The 20,283-nt window shown below is 54.7% G+C and overlaps 1 protein-coding gene across 1 annotated transcript in view; it reads left to right on the top strand.

The window, feature by feature from the left end:
* Positions 1-9,467, top strand: part of KCNJ6 (potassium inwardly rectifying channel subfamily J member 6) — a 185,584-nt gene extending 176,117 nt beyond the window's left edge. The window contains exon 4 of the mRNA XM_037040636.1: positions 8,512-9,467. Within this exon, the coding sequence (XP_036896531.1) occupies positions 8,512-8,837 (326 nt within the window). The 3' untranslated portion in view covers positions 8,838-9,467. The remainder of the gene's footprint in view (positions 1-8,511) is intronic.
* Positions 9,468-20,283: the final 10,816 nt, after the last annotated feature.

The raw sequence follows: 20,283 nt of genomic DNA, 5'->3' as shown, positions 1-20,283 counted from the left end.
GCCATGTACACATTCGTGGAGAGAAAGGCTTCTCCTCTCGGAATGAAAAGCCTTACGGAGAGCCTGACTCGGCACAGACAGCCCTAAGGAAGTGAGCGCTCTGGGCACTGGTCAGCGAGAAGCCAGGAGCTTCCGATCAAATCACAGGTTTCCATTTGGCTCAGGACAGGCAGGATCCTGTGCAGAATTCACCAACGGGCACCTGTCACTGTCTTCTCAGGCCAAAACCCACCCAAGAGTTCCCCACGGAGGATGAAGAAAAGGGCCCGTCGGGAAGAGTGGGAAGTTGTCAGATCACCGGCTGGCTGTTTCTAGGTGGCCCGCATCGGGTCGCAGCATCCCCACCTGCGCCTTCGGAACCCTCCTCCCCTTGCAGAAGAGCTTCAAGTCGCTGACAACAAGTGAAACCCAGGAAAAAGGAGGCCTAGGAACTCTGGAGCCCCGGAGAGCTGAAGAGGCAGGAGGCATTTCGGACCACGGCACAGCTACTTCTGACTGGGGCTGGGGGTCCTCGGCTTCCCTCCTCGATATCTAACAGTCAGATTCGAAACCTTGCCGTCAGCTCTAGGGTCATAGCTCCCTCCACAGCCAACGAGGACCTCCGGCCAGCAGTGAGACGCCAGACATGCGGGTCGGGGGGTCAGGGAGGGGCGGTGGGTTCCATGAAGGGTCATGAAGATGGTGGCCGCAGGTCCTCAGCAGAAAGGGTAATGGTCTGGACTCGTCAGAGGGGCAGGATACGAAGACAGAAATGGCAGTGATAGAAACGGAGAGAGAGATTGGCCGTAAGGAGCTGGCTCACACATTGAACGGGGCCAAGAAGCCCCAAATCTGCAGGTGGCAAGCCGGAGACCCAGGAAAGCCGATAGTTCTAGGTTCCCAACTCAGTTCAATCCTGGGACAAAAGACCAATGTCCTAGCTCAGAGACAGGCAGGGGAACAGACGCCCTCGCGCCTCACCGTCCTGTCCGAGTCCCGCCCTCAGTGGCTGGGTGTCGCCCCACACATGCGAGAGGGCAGTCTCCACTCAGTCCCCAGTTCAGACTCTACCCTTACCCAGAAACAGCCTCAGACACACCCCGAGTGCTGTTCAGCCAAATATCTGGCCTCCCCCGCGGCTCATACAATGAACCATCCCAGTGTGGACACCCCAGTTTCAACGGTGGCCACGTGCAGCCCAGGGTTGGCCAGTCAGCTGTTCTGTGGCTCGGGCATTGAGTACCCTTGGATGTTGGCACAGTCTCAAAACTTTGGTATGAGGGACAGGGGTGACTCAGGCCAGAGGGTCCTAGGAAGCACAAGTATGAGGAACAGTCCCTCTGGAGGGCAGAAGTGGCGCGCCCTGCGCACAGCAGTGGAACACATCTGAAGCCGGAACAGTGCTGCCGTCAGTCCCGCTGCCCTTCCCACAGGCGCCCCTGAGACCCCCCACAGCCAGCTGCTGGCCTGGGCCCTGGCTCCTCACCCAGGTCCCCCAGGCTGTGGGGAGAAGCGCTCCATCGCCTTCGCACAGGTCACTCCCTCTTGACCACGTGGTTCCCTCCACTCGGCCTCATGAGGGCTTGCTTTCTTAGGAATTTCTGTGAGTTGGAGTCTAAAGAACCTTTTACAGTCCAAACGGGAAAATATGAGTCACCAACAACGAATAAACCGGCTGTTGTTTATCTGTAATTCTGAAAAGTAGGTAAAACATGAGAAAAAAGGGGAACAGGATCTACAAATCGAGCTTTTGTCTCAATAGGAAAAAAAATGCCTAACTCACTGTTCTTCATTCATGGACATCCAAACACCTGCCTGCGGTCAGGTAGGGTTTTAACAAAACCAGCGTGGTCGGGGCTCACGGGCACTCTCGGTAGATTTAAAAATGAGTTACGAGAGTTGATAAAACTTTCTAAGGTTAATATAGAGGATTCTTGCTATATATCAGAAAGAGTGTGACACAGTGAGTCACCACAAAAGGGGTCCCAAGATGAGCTGGTGCTGGGCTCCCTGCATGCCCGGGGACACACAAGGTCCTCCCACACCAGGACAGGTCAGTTCCTCACTCCTGCCCTCGTGGGCCCATGAACACCCCACCCCCGGCGCTGAATTTAGAGCGGCAGAGCCCGCCACACGGTCACGGCGAGTGCTGATTTCCGCCGTCCACTCACTCAGCAAGAGCTCCGCCTCTTTCTTCCCCTGTCTTCTGTGGCACCTTCGCCCAGGTTTGCGCAATTCCCACGGTGACAGTGCAAACTAACACTTACCCGGCCTTCCCGCAGCTGGGCCCGCTCTTAGCACTTCGTAGGCGTTAACCACACAACCCTCACTGGTCTCCTGAGACGCGGACAACGTCCTCACCCCCACGTCACGGGTGACAAGAGCCGCAGGACATGCAATGACTGGTCCAAGGGCACGGAGCTTGTGTCCATTGTTACACAACGTAGTGGCCGAGAACAACAAACGTGTCTTGTCATAGGTCAGGAAGCAGGAGCTGCCGAGCTGGGTGTTCCTGGGTCACACTGTGGACCTAACATACCTGGGCAGCAGCACCCCTGGCCCCCACCTTCACTTCGGTGGCCCTTGTCTCAGTCCCCACACTCCGCCCACTCGCTGCTCCTCGAGATAAACTCTGGTCCCACCGTCCTGCACTTACCCTCCCAGGCTCTTCTGACAAGCCCCCTCCTCTTCGAGATCTCCCTGCCTGCACCCCACTTCGCCGGCAGCTTCTCTCTGGTCCCACAGGACTTCTTGTACACACCGCTCAAATCGCATTTAACACTTCATAGTGGGGGTGTCTCGGCTCCATCAGAAGGACCCCTCCGTGAGAGTGAGACCTGCGGGCTGGGCAGACAGCAGGCACTCCGAACAGGGGCTGGCGAGTAGATGGGTGGACAGGTGGACGGATGGGTTGTTGGCTGGCTGGATGAATGAGCGCATGGATGGGTGAGTAGGTGAACAGGTTGAGGTCAGCTGGGTGGGTGCGTGGATAGATGGTGGTGGGATGGACGGCTCAGTGGACGGACAGGCAGGTGGATGATGGTTGGGTGGATGAGGAGTTGGGTAGATGGACAGATGAAGAGACACAGCTTCTGATCTCACGGAGCTCTCAATAGTCAAAAAAATAAGATTAACTATATAGTCTAGAGAAATTTACTAAGGAAGAATGTTATGGAAAATAGCCTAGTCAGGATAAAACCCTATGAAAAACAAGCATCATTTTTAATACAATGATGACAACAAGGGAGGAGGAAGAACGGAAGGAACAGGAGAAAGGAAAAGGCACTGGAATTTTTGCGGCCCCAAGGATTTGGTTCTCTCGGGCAAAGTAGTGCTATTTGAGATTGTTTTCACTGATTGTCCCCCGAAGGATTGGAAATGAACTCTCTCGGCCAACTTGCTCTCTGGGTGGGACACGGAGGCCTGCACATGCCCAGTGCACAGCAGGATGGGGTGGGCAGGGACTGCTCTCCCAGCTCTGAGCTGTTGCCATGGAAAAGCCATTGTCTCCGAGCTGCGTTTACCAGAGCCCTCTCCCACCCCCGGCCCAGGCTACCACGCTAAGGCAGGTGGAAGCTTGCCTTAGGCCACTGTGAGGCATCTGGGAGGCGAGACTTGAACCAATTACGGATTTTTGCCACTGGACTGTGAGAGCTCCCATGCACAATGTCAGCCCGGTCAGGAGTCCTGTCCCCACAGTCAACTGGGACCAGAACTACAGACACTCCTATGAGGTCTCAGGTCCCGGCACTGGGAACAGTGGAGGTCATGAAGGGGACGCAGAGCCACGTGAGACCAGAAACCTCCCACAACGCTGGCAGGAGGAACACAGCTTTCTCTCCTGCTCTTCCACCCTGGCACTGCTGGCAGGGGTGTCTTCGCGGCAGGGCTGTCCTGTGCACTGTAGGGGTTCTGCAGCATCCCTGGCCTCCACACCCACCGCCTCTCCCAGTCAAAAGTGTCTTCAGACATGGCCACTGTCCCTGGCAGGCAAAGTGGCCCCACTAAGAACCGCTGCTCTGGAGGGAGGCCCACCTCTCTGACTTCATTCATTCAGCCCCTTCGCCGAAGAGCCGGTGACCCAGGCTGACCCCAGCTGCTCAGCACCCGTAACACCTGTCCAGGGCCCTGGCGCTCCCCCTGGGCCTTCCACAGGGCACTTGGTCGGCAGTCACACTCCATTCTACGCAACGCACCCGGTGCCTGCGACGGGCCAGTATCAGGGCACAAGGATGGGCAAACCACAGGGCCTGCCCTTGGGAGCTGAGCGCCCGCCCCACCTCCTGACCACTTGCTCCCTGAAGTCACAACACACGCACCCAGGACAGGGCCACTCCCGGAGGAAGGCCCCTCAGCGGCTCCTCTTAGCAGTGGACCCAGAGTCCGTTCCCCCGGCTGCAGACCCCACCAGCCTTGCTCACTACCCTCCGACCATGGGACCCCTGCCAACGCTCATCCAGTTTTCAGGTGTCCACGGCCCCTGTGGGGACACAGCCTCTAACTTTGGAGGTCTGGGCTCTGCATGTTCAGCCAGCACCCGGGCTGCCGCTCCTGCTGACCCGGGGACCAGGCCGAGGGAGAACAGCCACACTCCATAAGGAACGCCCAACAGATGCGCCAGCCTCCCACAGACGTGGGGACTCAGCACATTCGCCCTAAAAATGACTCTAGCAATAGGAGCTTGGGGATCGCGGGAACACAACAACAGACTATTTACAGGCAAACCTCCGAATTCTTTCCCCAGTGCAAGGATGTCTGCTCGCTGGTCTGACATGGCTTCCAGGAGAAGCAAAGGCCCCTGTGGCAGCTCCAGAGCTGGCCCATTGAGATGTCCACTCCTATCACATACCCTCTCCTCGCAGGTGGGGACTGCTCTCAGGTTGGGGCAGAGCGGAGGCACCCAGGGCCTGAGGCCGCCTCCCCTCCCAAAGCCGGGGTCCCGGGAAAGATCGAGGAGCTGCCCCTCACAGAGGTGTCGAGACCCCAGGACCCGAGAGGCAGCCCGAAGTGCCCGGCTACAGTAGCTTCCCTCCAGGCGTCTGCATTGACACCCTGCGGTGACTGCCCGAGCTCCTGCCCAGTGCAGCGCAGTCCGAGGAGGCCAGAAAGCAGCCAGGCGACCGCGAGCGCCACCTCGTGGTACAGCAGCCACACAGCCCGCCCGAGAGGGCACACGGGGCCAGACAGTGGCTAAAATCAGTGCAGTCACTTGCTGAAAAACAGCCCCCAACTTTATTCCTTCCTTTCTGAGGTGTAATCTGTGTGGTGTTTGTATCCCCCATGTAGAGCCATCATCTCTGGAAGTCCAGATAAGGGAAAGGACTCTGGGGGTTGCCCTGACCGTTAGTTCAAACGTCGACTGGACACTGAGTATTGTCAGACACAGAACACGGTCCGTCGGGGCTCGGAGCTCAGTCCAAGGGAGACCTGTAGAAAGTGGTGTGAGGCGTGTCAACTGGGCCCAGGGCCCACAGCAGCGCCGAGCCGGCCTGCCTGATGCCCCCTGACGCCCCCTGGCAGGTGGACCCGAGGCTCTCCAGACCTCCCTAAGGACCCAGCCATGGAGGGATGAAGGGAGGTGTGATGAGAGGCAATGTGCGTTTAAAAGGATCACCTGGCCGACGTGTGGACCAGGATGGCCCATGTCCAGGTTTGCCCGGGACGGAGGGGTTCCCCTGGCATGGGGGGCGGGGGGGGACACTCAGTCCGAAACCTGGGACTGAATGCAGGCAGCTTGGAGGCGTGGGTCACCCTGCATTTGGACAGCAGGCGGCAGAGGGGGGCAGGTCCATCCATCCTGCAGACAAGCAGAAACGAATCTCTCCGTCACCACCGCCCGCTCCCGCAGGGCTTTGCCCACCACCGGGAAGTCGCACACCGGCGTCACTGCCGTCCACCTGCTGCACATCCTAGCAGATGAAACGCTCTTCTCCCACGACCAGCACCGGAGATGCATGGGGCCCATTTCAAGTGGCTGTGCGGCCGCAGCAACTGGACGGAGGCCCGCACGCCCGTGAAGGCGTTTCCAGGAGCTCTTGGTTTCCTCGTCCGAACTGAATTGCAATGTCATGCTTGTCCTCGGGACCACACGCTCTGGCTCTTCGTTTAGCTCGCTGCGCATTCCTGCCATACGCTGGCGATGCTCCGCTCTCGCTCTCATTTTGCACTTCATCCCTAGAGTGAGTGTCTGGGTCGCGCCAAGGCCGCCGTGAAATCGGTTCCCCGGCCTGTTCCGTGGAGAGCTCTGCCCCCAGCCCCACCCGTCCACGGCAACGGCTCCAGGAGTAATGAAGCCACTGTAAACCACCTGTAAGTGTTTGCAGGGGCAGGGCCTCCCCTTAAGAGAAAACACCCGGGTCAGAAAGATGAGCCTCGAGACTTGAGCCGGCCCAGCTCCACCACCAGATCTGGATCAAATCCCCACCCGGCAAGCACTTTGCCAGCCCGAGGAACAGCCATGGGAACGACGCGTGGGACCCAGAGTTCACAGGGCTGTGCTGTCTTTCCACCTGGAACGGCAGGGCAAACGTAGAGGAGAATGATTTTCACCAAACGCAGAAAATCAGGGGTCCCCCAGGTTCTTCATAGCCACCCTGACAGACCCTAGCCCTGGGGACAGATCCCTTTAAAGGAAGGGGAAGAGGGCACAGTTCCCCACCAGCTTGGGCAGGCTTCTGTGCTGCTACTCCCTGGGGACAGGGAGAAGGTCCCCCATCTCAGAGGCGCTTCCCCACTTACCCCCAGGTTCATCGGGGCTCCTCAGAGCCCCAGGGAGCCCCCAGGACACACAACTCTCTCTCATTCCATCGCTCACCAGCCAGTGGGGGACCCTGGGGCATGTGCACTCACCTGGGCAGGTACGCCCAGGTCCCCCCATAGCCCATACCACCAACTCTGAGAATCAAGGCTGTGCAGGCCTTGGGAGCCACATCAGGGCCATTTGCTCAGGGAACTTCCAAGTCCCGAGCAAGTGGGGACTGATCGGGGGTGCAGAGAGGGTGAGTGGAGCTCTCGGAGCCCTTGTCCTATGGAGGAAGGCAGGGCGGGGACCAGGGCAGGAGTACCATCTGCCTCCTTAACCACAGAAGCGCCTCTTGCTGTTCCCCCGGACCTTCCAGCAGGGCAGGGCAGGGCAGGGCCATCCCCAGTGCTCCCTGGGGCTCCTCCCTGGGGCCCGAAGGAAACACAGCACCAAGACGACCCCCAGAGAAGGGCCCAGCAGAGAGAATTGACCCCATAGGGACATTGAGTCATACCACCAGTGGTCACAAGGGATCTGAAGGTGGCGAGCAGTGTGGCTAAGTGGATTGAGTGCAGGCTGCAAACCAAAGGGTCGCCAGTTCGATTCCCGGTCAGGACACATGCCTGTGTTGTGAGCCAGGTCCACAAGGCGGGCACATAAGAGGCAACCACACATTGATGTTTCTCTCCCTCTCTTTCTCCCTTCATTCCCCTCTCTCTAAAATATAAATATAATCTTTAAAAAAACATACTGTTTTTAAAAATGTGAATTTTATTACATTTAACAACTGGATTAGTATAAAGATGAGTACGTTAACATTTTCCTACCTACAAGTTTATTGTTTACTTCTGGTTCAAAGATATGAAAGTTTTTCGCGGGTGCCTGAGAGACGCGCTCGCCCCAGGAACGGGACGTCCCCACTGACAGGGCAGCGCAGTGACTCTGGATGCGTCCGTGTCCCGAGAAGTTTGACCAGAAGTTTCTGGGGAAGCACACCCACTGCGTCCCCATGCTTTGCACCAGGCCTGGTGCCTCTTTTTCTTTGCGAAAGGGACGGTGGGATCCCCTCATTCTATCACTTCCCATTTACAAGAAGCTGCTCCACCTCCGGGCCGCCAGGCGCTCACCCGGCGTTTCTGCGTGCAACCGGGAAAAGGCCGCTGATGTTTAAGAAGAGAAGAGGTGTTTGGGGGGCTGCACTGCTGCACAGTCCAAGCTACTGCCTCTGGGGCCCAGGGAAGGTGAATCGGGGCGCATCCCTTCAGCCTCCTGTGGGGGCCACAGGCATGGCCTGCAAGGCATGGCACTGGGAGAGTCACAGCGGCGCGTGGCCTCCAGGGACAGGGCATCTGAGGTGTAGTTCCACGCACGCTTCATCTAAGGGTGTGACCGAGCACTCCAGTCCTGGTGGGACTCGGGCAAAGCAAGGGAAGGTCAGAGTCGTGACCTCGGGGCTCACCCAGAGCAAAGAGCAGACAGGACACAAGCACAGGAGTGTGCACAACTGGGCATGTGCACCTGTGCCCTGTGTGTTTGTGCGCAGCCAGGCAGGACCCGGAACTCTCACTCTGCTCCCCTAAACCACACGGGGAGGTCTGAGGTCTCCCCCACGGGCTCGCATGCATGTTAGCACGTGTCTACACCACGAACAACACCCCCTCGTCCCGCCGCCCTGTGCAGGTCGCCCTGGGAAGAGCTGCAGGCAGCCGCCTTGCCCAGCCCACCGAGGGCCTGAGGGGGTGGAGAGCCCACTCGCGTGCACACTAACGCCTCTGCTCTTCTCCCCGCAGGGATGACGTGCCAAGCTCGGAGCTCCTACGTCACCAGCGAGATCCTGTGGGGCTACCGGTTCACGCCGGTCCTGACGCTGGAGGACGGCTTCTACGAAGTCGACTACAACAGCTTCCACGAGACCTACGAGACCAGCACGCCCTCCCTCAGTGCCAAAGAGCTGGCCGAGCTGGCCAGCAGGGCAGAGCTGCCCCTCAGTTGGTCTGTGTCCAGCAAACTCAACCAACATGCAGAACTGGAGACTGAAGAGGAAGAAAAGAACCTGGAGGAGCAAACGGAAAGGAATGGTGACGTGGCCAACCTAGAGAGCGAGTCCAAAGTGTAGCCCCCGCTGGGCCGCTCCCTCTCCCGTCCCCACAGCCTGTCCTTGTCTCTCATCCTCTTGCTTTTCTGTCTCTCCTACTTCATTCTTCATTCACATTTAATTTGGGGATTACCAGAAATCAGATCTTCAAGGTGTAAAATATCCACCTGCCCGGTCTCAGTCACTCAGACCAACGAGCAGACTCGGAGGCACGGAAGGTGCAAGGTGCCTGTCCCTGCCCCAAACGCCCCGCGCCCACCTCCTAGAGGTCGAAGCCTGCACGTGTCACACCACAGCAGCTCCCTCAGAGGAGCGGGTCACAGACTGGGCCTGGGACACATGTCAGGTCTCCGGCCCTCCCCATCCGTGCAGCGAGACACAGAGCACAGACCCCCACACGCCCCATGTCCAGGGGGAGGCGCTGCCCGGGCAGCCATTGCGGGGTAGAACCCAGGCGAGGCCCAGATGACACACTGTACATACATCTGCCTTATGTGATTATTTTCTGTTGCAGTTAGTGCTAATACCCAGCATGTACAAAAGTGCTATAGAAAACAACTTCTAAATACTGTACATAGCTATATAATTAATGTAGGTTTAGATATATTACTTTAGGAATAAGATGTAAAAAAAAGAAAAAGAAAAAGAAAAATGATTCTTAGTGTGCAATAGGCATTTCTGTGCTGGTGTCTTTGTTTTCTGAATTTCTTCGGTCCCATTGACTTCTAGCTCTTTAGTGCATGGCCTTTGTTCTGTGTCCCAGACTGGCCGCCCATTCGGGGACCTCACTGTTCTCTCTCTGAACCTCTCATTGAATCTAATAAGCCATAGGTCTGGGGGACATTGGGAGGTCCGGGAGATGGCAAAACCCACCACCAATACACTGATATTACTGTGAAATGTTTACAAACCGGGGTCTCTTTTTGAAACATAACACAGGCCTCGCCGACTAAACTGGGGAAGAATTCCTGGACATTCTCCGGCACGTCACCAGATGCTTCCCACGTGAGTGCTTGCCCTTTGTAGTACAATAGTTAGGGAAACTCTTCCACAAACCATTGATCCCTTAGCTGTTCCACTCTGTCATCAGGAGGAACGGCGGACCATCACAATGGGACGTGGCAAGTGAGCAGAGGATGCTTGGGTCTAAAGCCACAAACCCATAAAGGCCTGTAGTGTCATTGACCTCGTACACTTTGACTTTACCTGGCACTCTCCCTGACCCTGGGGGCTTACCCATCTACTTCTTGCATATTATTTATCCTTACTCTCATTCTTGTATGATTACTCTCATTCTTTGTATGATTTCAACATTCAAAGGTTAGTCCAACAATCTTGGTGACCGTCTGAGAAATCTCTCAAGAGTATGCCACAGGTTAGAAATCAAATCCAAAGTGTCTCTTAATCAAAAGAAAACAAAAAACTGCAGCCTTAATTCATTTTAATCTCCAAATATAAATGGAGAGAAAGGGAAAGGAGAGAGAAGGGAGGGAGGGAAGGAGGAAGGCATTTTATACTTAAATTCTAAATTTCAGTATTAAAAATTTTCACATAAGAAAAAAGGAGGAGAGTCTCAGACAAAAGGGCAGGTGGAGATTTTGCACTGTAACAGACCGTTCGCATTAATTTTACGATTTTAAACTGCTCCCTAATGCAGTCGTGCATCATAAATATCCATCAACTGGATTCAAGTTCATTTTCAGCCCTTACAGCCATGCTCAGTTTGAGGCTTTGCCCCAAGGAGGTCAAAGAAGTCAAACTAGCCGTCCAGCCCTGCTGTCCCTGACCAGATCGCCCAGGCCTTTGCCACAGTGTGGGGAACCTGTTGACTGAGAAGCGTGTCACAGCGACAAGGCACACAGCTCCTCAGTTTGACAGGAGGACCTCTCCTCTCCCATTTCCTAGACTTTGCATCGGCCCGAACTTGATAGAACGGGAAACCGTGGGCCCTAGCCCTGCCCTGTCTGCCAGCCTTTCACTTTCTGCATTGAGCATCCGTTGAATCACTTCTTCATTCCACACTCTAAGGAGGGGGTTATAGTCAAATCAGAGGAGGGAGCCCCATACCCTCCCTGCCCGGCCGTGGGGAGGTACTGCGGCCTCACCTCCGTGTAGCCTTACAAAGGGCGCTGTTGGCCCCAGGGCGTGGACCCTGCAGCGTGGCCCAAGTTGCAGGGCTTGGCATGGTAGCACAAAGCAGAATCGAGCAGGGGGTGCAAAACGTCTGCTGATTTAGCTCTTGGAGACTCACTGGGCCTTTTTCAACCCGTTGCTAAGGCTTCATGAACAACACGCTGCTGCCCGTGGGATCCTCAGCTCGGGCCTGTTAGCACAATCAGCTGAACGAGGAGCCTCGACAGCCCTCCGGTCACGCACACGGCTGCCCTGTGTCTGGGACGGGCACCCGGGCAAGGCCCCTCCCCCTCTGTCTTTTTTGTCGCTGTAGGTGGAGACAGAACATGAACCAAATCCCGTTTTCGTGATATGAGCCTCTGAACCTTTAAACGAGGATGTTCCAGAAGAACCTTTTACTAGAATGTCCCGATCAAACGTCTATTTTTCTACAATTATTGATAACACAGTTTAATGATGGATTTTGTGTCAACTGTTAACATTTGGAATGAAAGCAGCTCCTTCAGGCTGAATTTTCTAAGCCGCAAGTACTGGATGGCGTTTTTCATTAAGACAGTTCAACGAAGTTGAGCCCCACGATTTCCAGTCCCCAAATTCCACTTCCAGTCCCCGTCCACTCACTTTGCCAGCAGACCGAGTGCTATGAAAATAAATAAACCTGTTTTAATGCAACAGTACCCATAACGACTGAGGATCACTCTCACCTCAATAGCCTGGTCTGTTCGGTGGGTGTGCTGGGGCCTCCGTCCATGAAACCACGGTGGAGTCACAAGATACGCACTTTGAACTAAAGGGTTATAGTTTGCTTCGGGTGACCCCGATCTGGAGCAAAGGGCAGATTCGGCTCAAAGCATGACCGCAAGGGCGGCCACGCCCCTCAGATCCCCACTTCCACCCACTCGACATGCTCTCCAACCGGAACAGCACCTGTGCACTCACAGTCCGATTTATGTAATCAATACAACTGTTTGTGTCTTCCGCTGCCCCCTGGGTGAGTGACGCATCTGCAGTAATGTGTGGTCACTGCTTAGCTCTCCCTTGGAAACCAGGCGTTCCGGCCCGCCCGGCCCAGCGTACAGCCACTCTGTGTCCATCGGTCACATCACTCTGTGCCCACTCCCTTCCTCCATCGGTCCCTCTCCTACACCCTCTCCCTTGTCCTCCAGTTCCGGATGGATTCGCTTAGTTCAGTAACTTATGTTCCCTAACAGAAGTCCAGCCATCTCTAAAAATGTCAACCTATTTCTTAAGCACAATTTTCTCTTCCAGGTTTAACCAAACTAGGATTCTAAAATGTCTATGTTGCATTACATTCTAATTAAAAGTCATTTCTGACCTAATAGAAAGCCTCAATGTTGAAGTCTCCAAAGCAATGTCCTCACACCTCCCTCCCTACGTTTTCTCACATTTCAGGTTTCTTACTTTTTCCCCTTTGCTTCTGTATTCACATTTAAGCGGGGAATCTTAGGGGTGCTCAGAGACTTTGTTAGGGTGGGAGCTGTCTGAGAAAAAGACTATAAAAATGCTATTAGAAAACTACTTGAACTCACCGATAGAATGTGAAGTCATTTGATTAGCTGAGTGGTTTGAGATTTTTTTAGAAATGTTAAATATTCGTAGTCCTTTTCAAGAGAGATTTTTCCGTCTTTCTTTCCTTGACTCGGGTGACACCCTGCGTGATCCAGAGCAGCCAAAAGGGGAGGTGAAAGTCAAATGTACCACATCCAATAAACACCATCTTCCACCAGTTCCTTTCATGGGATGGCTACAAAGTCAAAAACGTAGGCAGCACACACATCATAGATGATGCACGGATAATGATATTACCTTGTTTCTAGACCTCGTGGCCAACCTATATTTAAGGAAATGTTATCCTTTGACTTAAAATGGAGTGAAACACACCTTTTCCTAATATTTCTGCCCCCGAGTGTCTTGGATGTCGCTTGTCAGCTGCAAGTCGAAAGCCCCTCGGGCCACTATGAGATGCTGACGAAGCACAGTAGGTGTGGTAACAACAAAACCATATCAAGCCCCACTGTGTGCACCGTCCGAAGCACTCGGAGCACTGGTCCGAATTATTTCGTTTAATTCTAATCTGCCAGGAGAGCTTGAGAATTAGAACACACATTTTATCAATGGAAATCCAGGGTGTGGGCAGATTGGGAAACGGCCCCACAGTTCCCAGGCCCGGCCACAAGCCCGGGGACGGAAGCAGACGCTTTGGGCCCCTTTCACCACACAAGGGTCGTCGGCAAACCAAATCCGCTCACAAAACCTGGCCCACTGTGTGCATTTGGAACCCTTGCCAGCTAGAAATAATTTTACATTTTTAAATTTGGGGGAGGGGGGGACTAAAACAAAAGGAGACTATTTTGTGACATGTGAAAACTATATGAAATTCCAAAATCAGTGTCCATAAATAAAGATTTATCGGAACATGGGTACACCTATTCGTTGTTATTGCTCATGCACTACTCAGGGGGGTGGCTATGAAAAGGAGCCTTAAGACCAGACAGCCAGAGGCGGAAGCACTGACCATCTGGCCTCGAGAGGGGAAGTTTGCTCCCCCCTGAGCTGTACTATTAAACATTATTAGGACCATTAAGCACTATTCATTGTTAAGTGTCACGCTTCAGTATTAAGAGATTCCTGGACAACTGAGAACAGTGATACAATATACTTCTACTACAGTCGCTCATGGGTCTGCTCAAAGGGAAAAATAACACATCTCCGGGTAAGAGGGACAGCCGCTCCGAAGGACCCTCAGCGTCCCATCACATGGTCGGGTCCCAGAGACAAACTTCTCAGAACCATCACTCCGGAGCGGTAGAGAGGAGACAGCCTGCCAGGGTTCAGAGCCAGCTCGGAACGTGATGTAAAAGGATTCATTACCGAGCAATAAAGCAATGGGGGCTCCCAGGCCAGAGGCTGAGCGAGAGCTTCACGGGCACCCACACTGGCGCTTCCCCGTGCAGCTGGGCCACCACACGCTGCTCGGCGGCCCGCCCCCCCCTCCAGGACTCTCAGTGGTCACCCGCCCAGATCCCCTCCCATGAGCCTTCTCTTCCACTCTCCGGCCAGAGGGCTGAACCCCCTCCTGAGCTGGGATCATCTCGCCAGCCTGCAGGCTATCCTTGTCTGAGAGGAACCCTGAGCTACCTTTCAGGGTGAATCGCCCTAGTTATGGCTTCCTCCCACAGCTCAGCTAGAAGTTTAACGTGCAAACAAGGAATCAAACGCTTCTCTTGGAAAACCAGCAGGTCCTTTGAAAAGAAATGGGGAAGAAACGAGAGTGGTGAAGGGTTGTTATTGGGCTGCCTGCCACTTTCTGAGGCTGAAGCAGAAAGAATGGATAATTCCAGAAATGCTGGTTGGAAGAAACGCAGACAATGAGGTTCTGAGATAAGTCAAGGTTAAACGGCACGTGTCGCTAAGGTGAGTTCCCGCAAGTTCTAAACCAGTGTTTCCGAAGCCAGAGAGCTCAGCCAAGCTGGTTTTTACCTCTAGTCATATTGAAAAATATATCACGTTTTCTTCCAAGCCCTTTCCTAGAAATTGCATATGAGAGAAAAAATCGTAACAAATCAGAGTGTTGTTGTCCTGCCCACAGATAAAGATGGAAATTGAGACGGGCACGGTCCTGTGTCTAAAACTAAGTAAGTAACGAGACCGGCCACACGGGGCACTCAGCAACCCTGCAACGGCACGGAGCAGCGTCATAACCGAGTGGGAAGGGGAGGTCTCAAAGTTCAACACCATGAAACTTAAATACACGTAAAAGGAGTCCAACTTGTACTTGGCCTCTTTGCCTTGGTAAAAGAAAGTTCCTGCACCCACTTAATTCACACAGGAGCGCTCCGGAGAAGGACAGGCAGTATAGCTAAAGACACGAAAGACTAATTCACCGAAGTCCTCAACATGACTAGGTGATGGAGAGTTATCACCAATAAAAAATGGGACTCACAGACTTACTTTTAGACACTACCGGCCTCACCCTGCGGGTTCCTAGTGTGTTCTGTGGTTGGCCGGAGAGTTGTGACCACATAGGCAACAAATCTCAATTTCAGAGAGTGAAATGTTCCTACTGACAAAGGAGGTTGACATTAACACCCATCGTGGATACTGTGATATCAGCCAGCTGCTCTTTATAAGCATATGAAGGGCAGCGTGTTTTTCTCAGGCCATGTAAATGTCAGGCACTAGCGACATACATTTGTAATTCATCATTTCCAAAAACCTGATAGAAATCATAAAACATCCATCCAAAGGACAGAGACAGCCCAGCAGCCTAAGGTCAGCCCTCGCTGGCGACGAGAACCCAGGGCAGCTGACTGCCTATGGAGAATGTCCACACTGGCTGTCCCCTTGTGGCACACAGCCAGCGCCGCTGCGTCAGCTGGAACCAGGGAGCTGGGCTCCCCTCAGGTGTGCGTGACCAGAACTTCTGGGTCCAGGGCCAGCATGCTCACAGAAAGGGAAGGAGCCCTGCCCACAGGTCCGGCCACAGCAGGTGCCATTCTGCTGCCATCTCTCAGCACTGTTGCCCACGGGAGGGGGCAGCACAAATACCCTCCCCTGGCTCAGCCCTGGGGAATCCAAAAGCCCTGGCCATGCCCCCTTCTGGGACGGCCTCTCCTTCCAGGCCCAGTTCCCGCCCATCGGGACAATGACTCCCCCGCAATGCCTTCTGGACACCCTGTGCTTTCCCAGCTTATTTTGGCAAGCACCCTCACCCCCACGAGCACCCACTGGGGTGATGGATGATGGCCCCCCCATAGAAGAAGTAAAGCAGACCTTTGGGAGCCCCTGCGCACCAGGGTGCCCCACCCACACGTAAGTTAAAATCAAACGACACTGCTGTGTAAACGCAGAAAGTATAAGGGAGTCCGAACAAGTTACTTTTCCACTGTGATGGCTGCCGCGCTTTTCCCCCTGCACACATCTTGTTCTGCGACTTCTGGGAATCGTCGCCATCTGGTCTCATGAAGCACACACTCGGCTGGCTCACCGGGCAGTCCCAGCTCTCTCCCCAGGTTGTCTGACCCTGTCCCTTCTTTGTAAGGACAGGGGCTGGATCTGCGCAAACCTGCCCCACAACCTGCCTCACCCTGGCCAAGAAACGCTACACCCCTCCCTTTCCTCTGACAGAGCTGCCGACGACAACAACGACAGCAAAGCCACGTCTCCCCTTGATTTGCCAGGAACTCTGCGCTGCAACACTCGGAGGCACAGCTGACTATGTCCCCAGGAGCCACACAGCTTGCAGGTCGCTGCGGGTGATCATCCAAGCCTTGCACCCGGCTCCTCTTTCTGAATCTCCTCCCTCGGCTCACGGCCAAGCTGTTTCCCAGGCCCCTTCTTCTGGGAGTTCACGCCACCCCTGAGCCGCAGCCAGGGACCTGTCGTCAGGACTCGTCCGTCTCTTCCTGCTTACTTGTCCACCGCCAGTTTTAACTGCACGTGCCATACGCCCCCAGGCTGGCCACCTGAGATGGGAAATGTCGAAGAGTTTTTTCCTGCCCCGCAGGCCCCCAGGGAGCCCATGAGTGATGGCTGGGCGCTGTGACATCAGCCCATGATTCAGCACAGACGAGGCAAGGTCCTGTGCCAGCGGCCGGCTGGACTTCTTTCTAAAGGGGAATCCTCTCGTCCCCTGCAACATTGGTCAGACCCGCCGGCCTGAGTGTCCTTCTCTGCCCTGGTGGTTCCACATGGAGAATGAGAGCCACCCAAGGACAATGGGGAGTCCACACACTGCGACTCTGAATCATGACCCAAATCCTGCCTGTGTTGGCAACGGGTCCTTCTTCCCCCGCTGTCTGCACAGACTGTGCTCTGGGCCGGGGGATGGGGGCGGGGGGCGGAGGGGGGGCCAGCACCCACAAGTGCCTGGTCACCCGGGACATGCGTGCCTGCTGCCACAGCAACCTGCAGCCCATCAGCCCGGCTCTCTCCATGGGGTCCCCAGGTGAACCAACAGAGGCCCTGTGCTGACGTCCCGGAGGCGGCTCTGCTGCAGACGTGGAGGAAGCCAAGGTGAGGGCGGCCACGACCCGCCAGACAGCCCTCATTCAGCCTGCCGAGCGTAGGGTGTTCCTAGCCTTTCTTCCTGCAACAGCGTGTGCTCAGGTTGCCAAATTGCTCCTACCAAAAAAGATGCTTTAAGCCATCATCTCCACACCCAAATCATATTCACCTTTCAAATAACAGGTTCCAAAACAAAACGGACACGATGGGACGTAACACATGTCCAGCGGCTGCCGGCTTATTAGTCACTAAATAAACGCAGCCTAAAAGACGAAGATTCACCCAAAACAAATAGTCAAACAGGGTTCCCATAACAGCCTAACTATGAACCGGAGTGACAGAAAATTGTTACCTCCAAATTCTTTTTTAAAAACCTGATTTCAGCCATATCACTCTTTTCCACTAATACTTGAAAGGTAATTCATTGCATTTGCCTTTCCTGATAGAATGGCACAATCCGAAGGCCCGAAATGTCTCCTGTGGCCCAGAAAACATGAGGTTGTTCTGTGAGCTGCTTCCTGAGACAGAGAGAAAATCATTCCGGAAAGTGAGTAGATTAACGGTCTTTTTAAATCCTGGGTCTATGAAACTGAAGATAAATCTTCATTCAGTTCGCAGGCTGCGTGTGTGCAGACACTCGTGTTTCTTCTGACATGGGACTGTCAGGAACCTTTGAGACAAAACCAAGCTGCCCCCCCAGGACTGGCCCCCCGAGCTGGGTCCCCCCCCCGCACCGGGGTGCCCGCAGCTGGCCCAGTGCCGGGTCCCTCCGCAGAAAACACAAGTTTTCGAAAAGGAGCAAGGCATACACATACTTGCTCCTCAGCACGGTCCCCAGAAACTCTTTTAAGAACTTGAGCTTTTGATAAAGTGCTCGCATCCTACAGAGAAGTAAAATGTTTTGTGTTCAAGGTCCTTGACGTCCCCCCACGCTGGGAGCAGGTGTGCCCTCACGTTTCTGTCCTCAGACCAGAGCAGCCAGTCAAAACGAGGCAAGGACAGAGCCCCGCTCAGAGTGTTCCAGAAGCTGGCTGCTGCCCTGCGTTTTCCTGGTCTCCATCCCCAGGACCGAGTGTTGGCCCCCAGACACTGGCGGTACAGTGGGTGGTGTCCTACACAAGTCATCCTGGAGACTCTGAGAAAGGGTCATCCTCCTGTGCTCTCAACAAGCCTACAGCCTCACGGCCACCAGCTCGCACCACGTGACAACACTGTCCTGAGGGCGCCAACCCCACAAAAGCCCTGTGGGCCAACACCGGTTCCCACCTCTCCAACCAAGACCCGAGGCATAAGGAGGGCCGCTGCCTCTCCCTGGTTGGAAACGAGGCAGCCTGGTGAAGGGGAACGACAGCTCTGAAACGCAAAGGCAGCGGGGCAGCTCCGGAAAGCAATCACAGACGGTGGCCCGGGGAAGAAAGGGACATTGTCCAGACGTTCCCCAAGACAGGGTGGGATTTGGAAGATGGAGATCCAAGCACAAGGAGGGGCTTCCTCTCCATCTGAGGGGCCCGCGTGGGAGAGGCTCCAAAGGTAGACGGGCGCCAAAACGAGTCTGGGTGTGGCGTCAGGGCCAGCCCGCACGGGGTGGGACAGCGGGTCGCAGAACTCGAGAAAACGTGCACTTTGAAAACTGGTGTTAAATTGCAGGTTAAGGTGTTAAACTCTGGGCTAAGGGACACCGGCCGAGGGAGGAGAGGCACGGTGGCGTGTATTCACTAACAGACCCGCTCGAGAGCTCTTAGGCCTTTAGGACGGACTTAAAAAAATGTTTTAAAAAAAGAATAACTTGCAGTGGGGAAAAAGCAAAACCTCCTTGACAAGACTGTCCAACATACGGAAATGATTCGGTGAACCTGTGAAGCACAGTGGAGTTCCAACAGCCGTTAGCAGTCACCTCCGTGGCCAGCGAGCTCACGGAACAAGGGTTGCTACAGTGAGGGGCCGGGGGCGGGGGGAGGGGGGGTACGGATATCAGCCACCACAGTGTGCAGAAGCAAGTTGTGGCCAAGCGATACAGCAATCCCCAAGAGATGAAGGGGAAGGAGTGCCCCCGCAGCTCTCCGACCATGGCTCCCACCCCTCCCCGCACCAAGTAAGTCGCTGTTGCTTCTGCAGACAACGGGCTGACCCCTGCCACGCTTTTTGGAAAGGAAAGCCAGGCAGGGCTCCAGCACGGGTCTGGCTCCTGACCCACCTTTCGGTCCTTCTGTAACCCCCTCTGCTCCACTCCAAGTTCATCTGTGCACGCACAGCGAGGCAAATGCATGCTTCAGGCGAAAGCACAAACTATGTATCAAGAAATCACTGCAGCCCTGGCTGGTGCAGCTCAGTGGATTGAGTGCGGGCCTGCGAACCACATGATCGCGGTTCGATTCCCAGTCAGGCCACGTGCCTGGGTTGCAGGCCAGTTCCCAGCAGGGGACCCACAAGAGGCAACCATACATTGATATTTCTCTCCTTCTCTCCTTCCCTTCTCCTCTAAAAATAAATAAATAAAAATCTTTAAAAAAAAAAGAAATCACTGCAACGCCAAATCTTTTTAGTAGAACACCTGCATCTTTAAGAACTTGCTGTGCTGGGGAAACTGTTTACATATTGAGGTGTTCCTTTTTTTTTTAACTGGAACAATAAAACAAGGTTTTGACAGGGCTTTGGTTTTGTGTGTGTGCGTGCATGCGTGTGTTCAAAGGGGGCAACCTTCTCTGCGGGTGGGGACCGGAGTTCCTCTGATGTGCCGCATCCGGCCTCACAGACACCGAGGAGTCCAGCCTCCCACACGTTATTCGAGAACAGTGTCGTGGGCTTGAAATTCCCTTCTCTTGTCTCTCTTCTCTGTCTCTCTCTCTCTCCCTTTCCCTCTCTCCCCCTCCTTCTCTCTCCGTCTCCCTCCATCTGTCCCTCCATCCCTCTCCCTACCTCCATCTCTCAGTCCATCCATCTGTCTCTCTCCCCTCTCTCTTTCTCTCCTTCCATCTGGGTCTGGGCCCCAAGAAGACACCACCATCATGCCCTGAACTGGCAGGAAGGAGCCATGACAGTAACAGTCCACCATTGTCATTGTCCCAGTGACGGGCCCGGTCCCCATGTCCCCAAGGGAATGGGTGTAGGAGCAGGCACTGTCTCACAGTCTCACAGTAGCCAGGTGGGGTCGGCCCACGAGTGCCCACTGCGTGGCAGTGACGTGAAAGTGCCGAGGGACAAAGTCACCTGCCCACTTAGAGGTTAGTCAGAGGCAATGCCAGGGTGGAATCCAAGTTGTTGGTCTTGGGGTGGGGAGCCCTTCCCCCACTGTCCGGGCTGTGTCACC

This window comes from Sturnira hondurensis, unplaced genomic scaffold (genome assembly GCF_014824575.4).
Source record: "Sturnira hondurensis isolate 20B ecotype Veracruz unplaced genomic scaffold, ASM1482457v3 Scaffold0002640, whole genome shotgun sequence".
Taxonomy (NCBI): Eukaryota; Metazoa; Chordata; class Mammalia; order Chiroptera; family Phyllostomidae; genus Sturnira; species Sturnira hondurensis.
The sequence above is the reverse complement of the archived record's forward strand: the minus strand, read 5'-3'. Positions and strand labels throughout refer to the sequence as shown.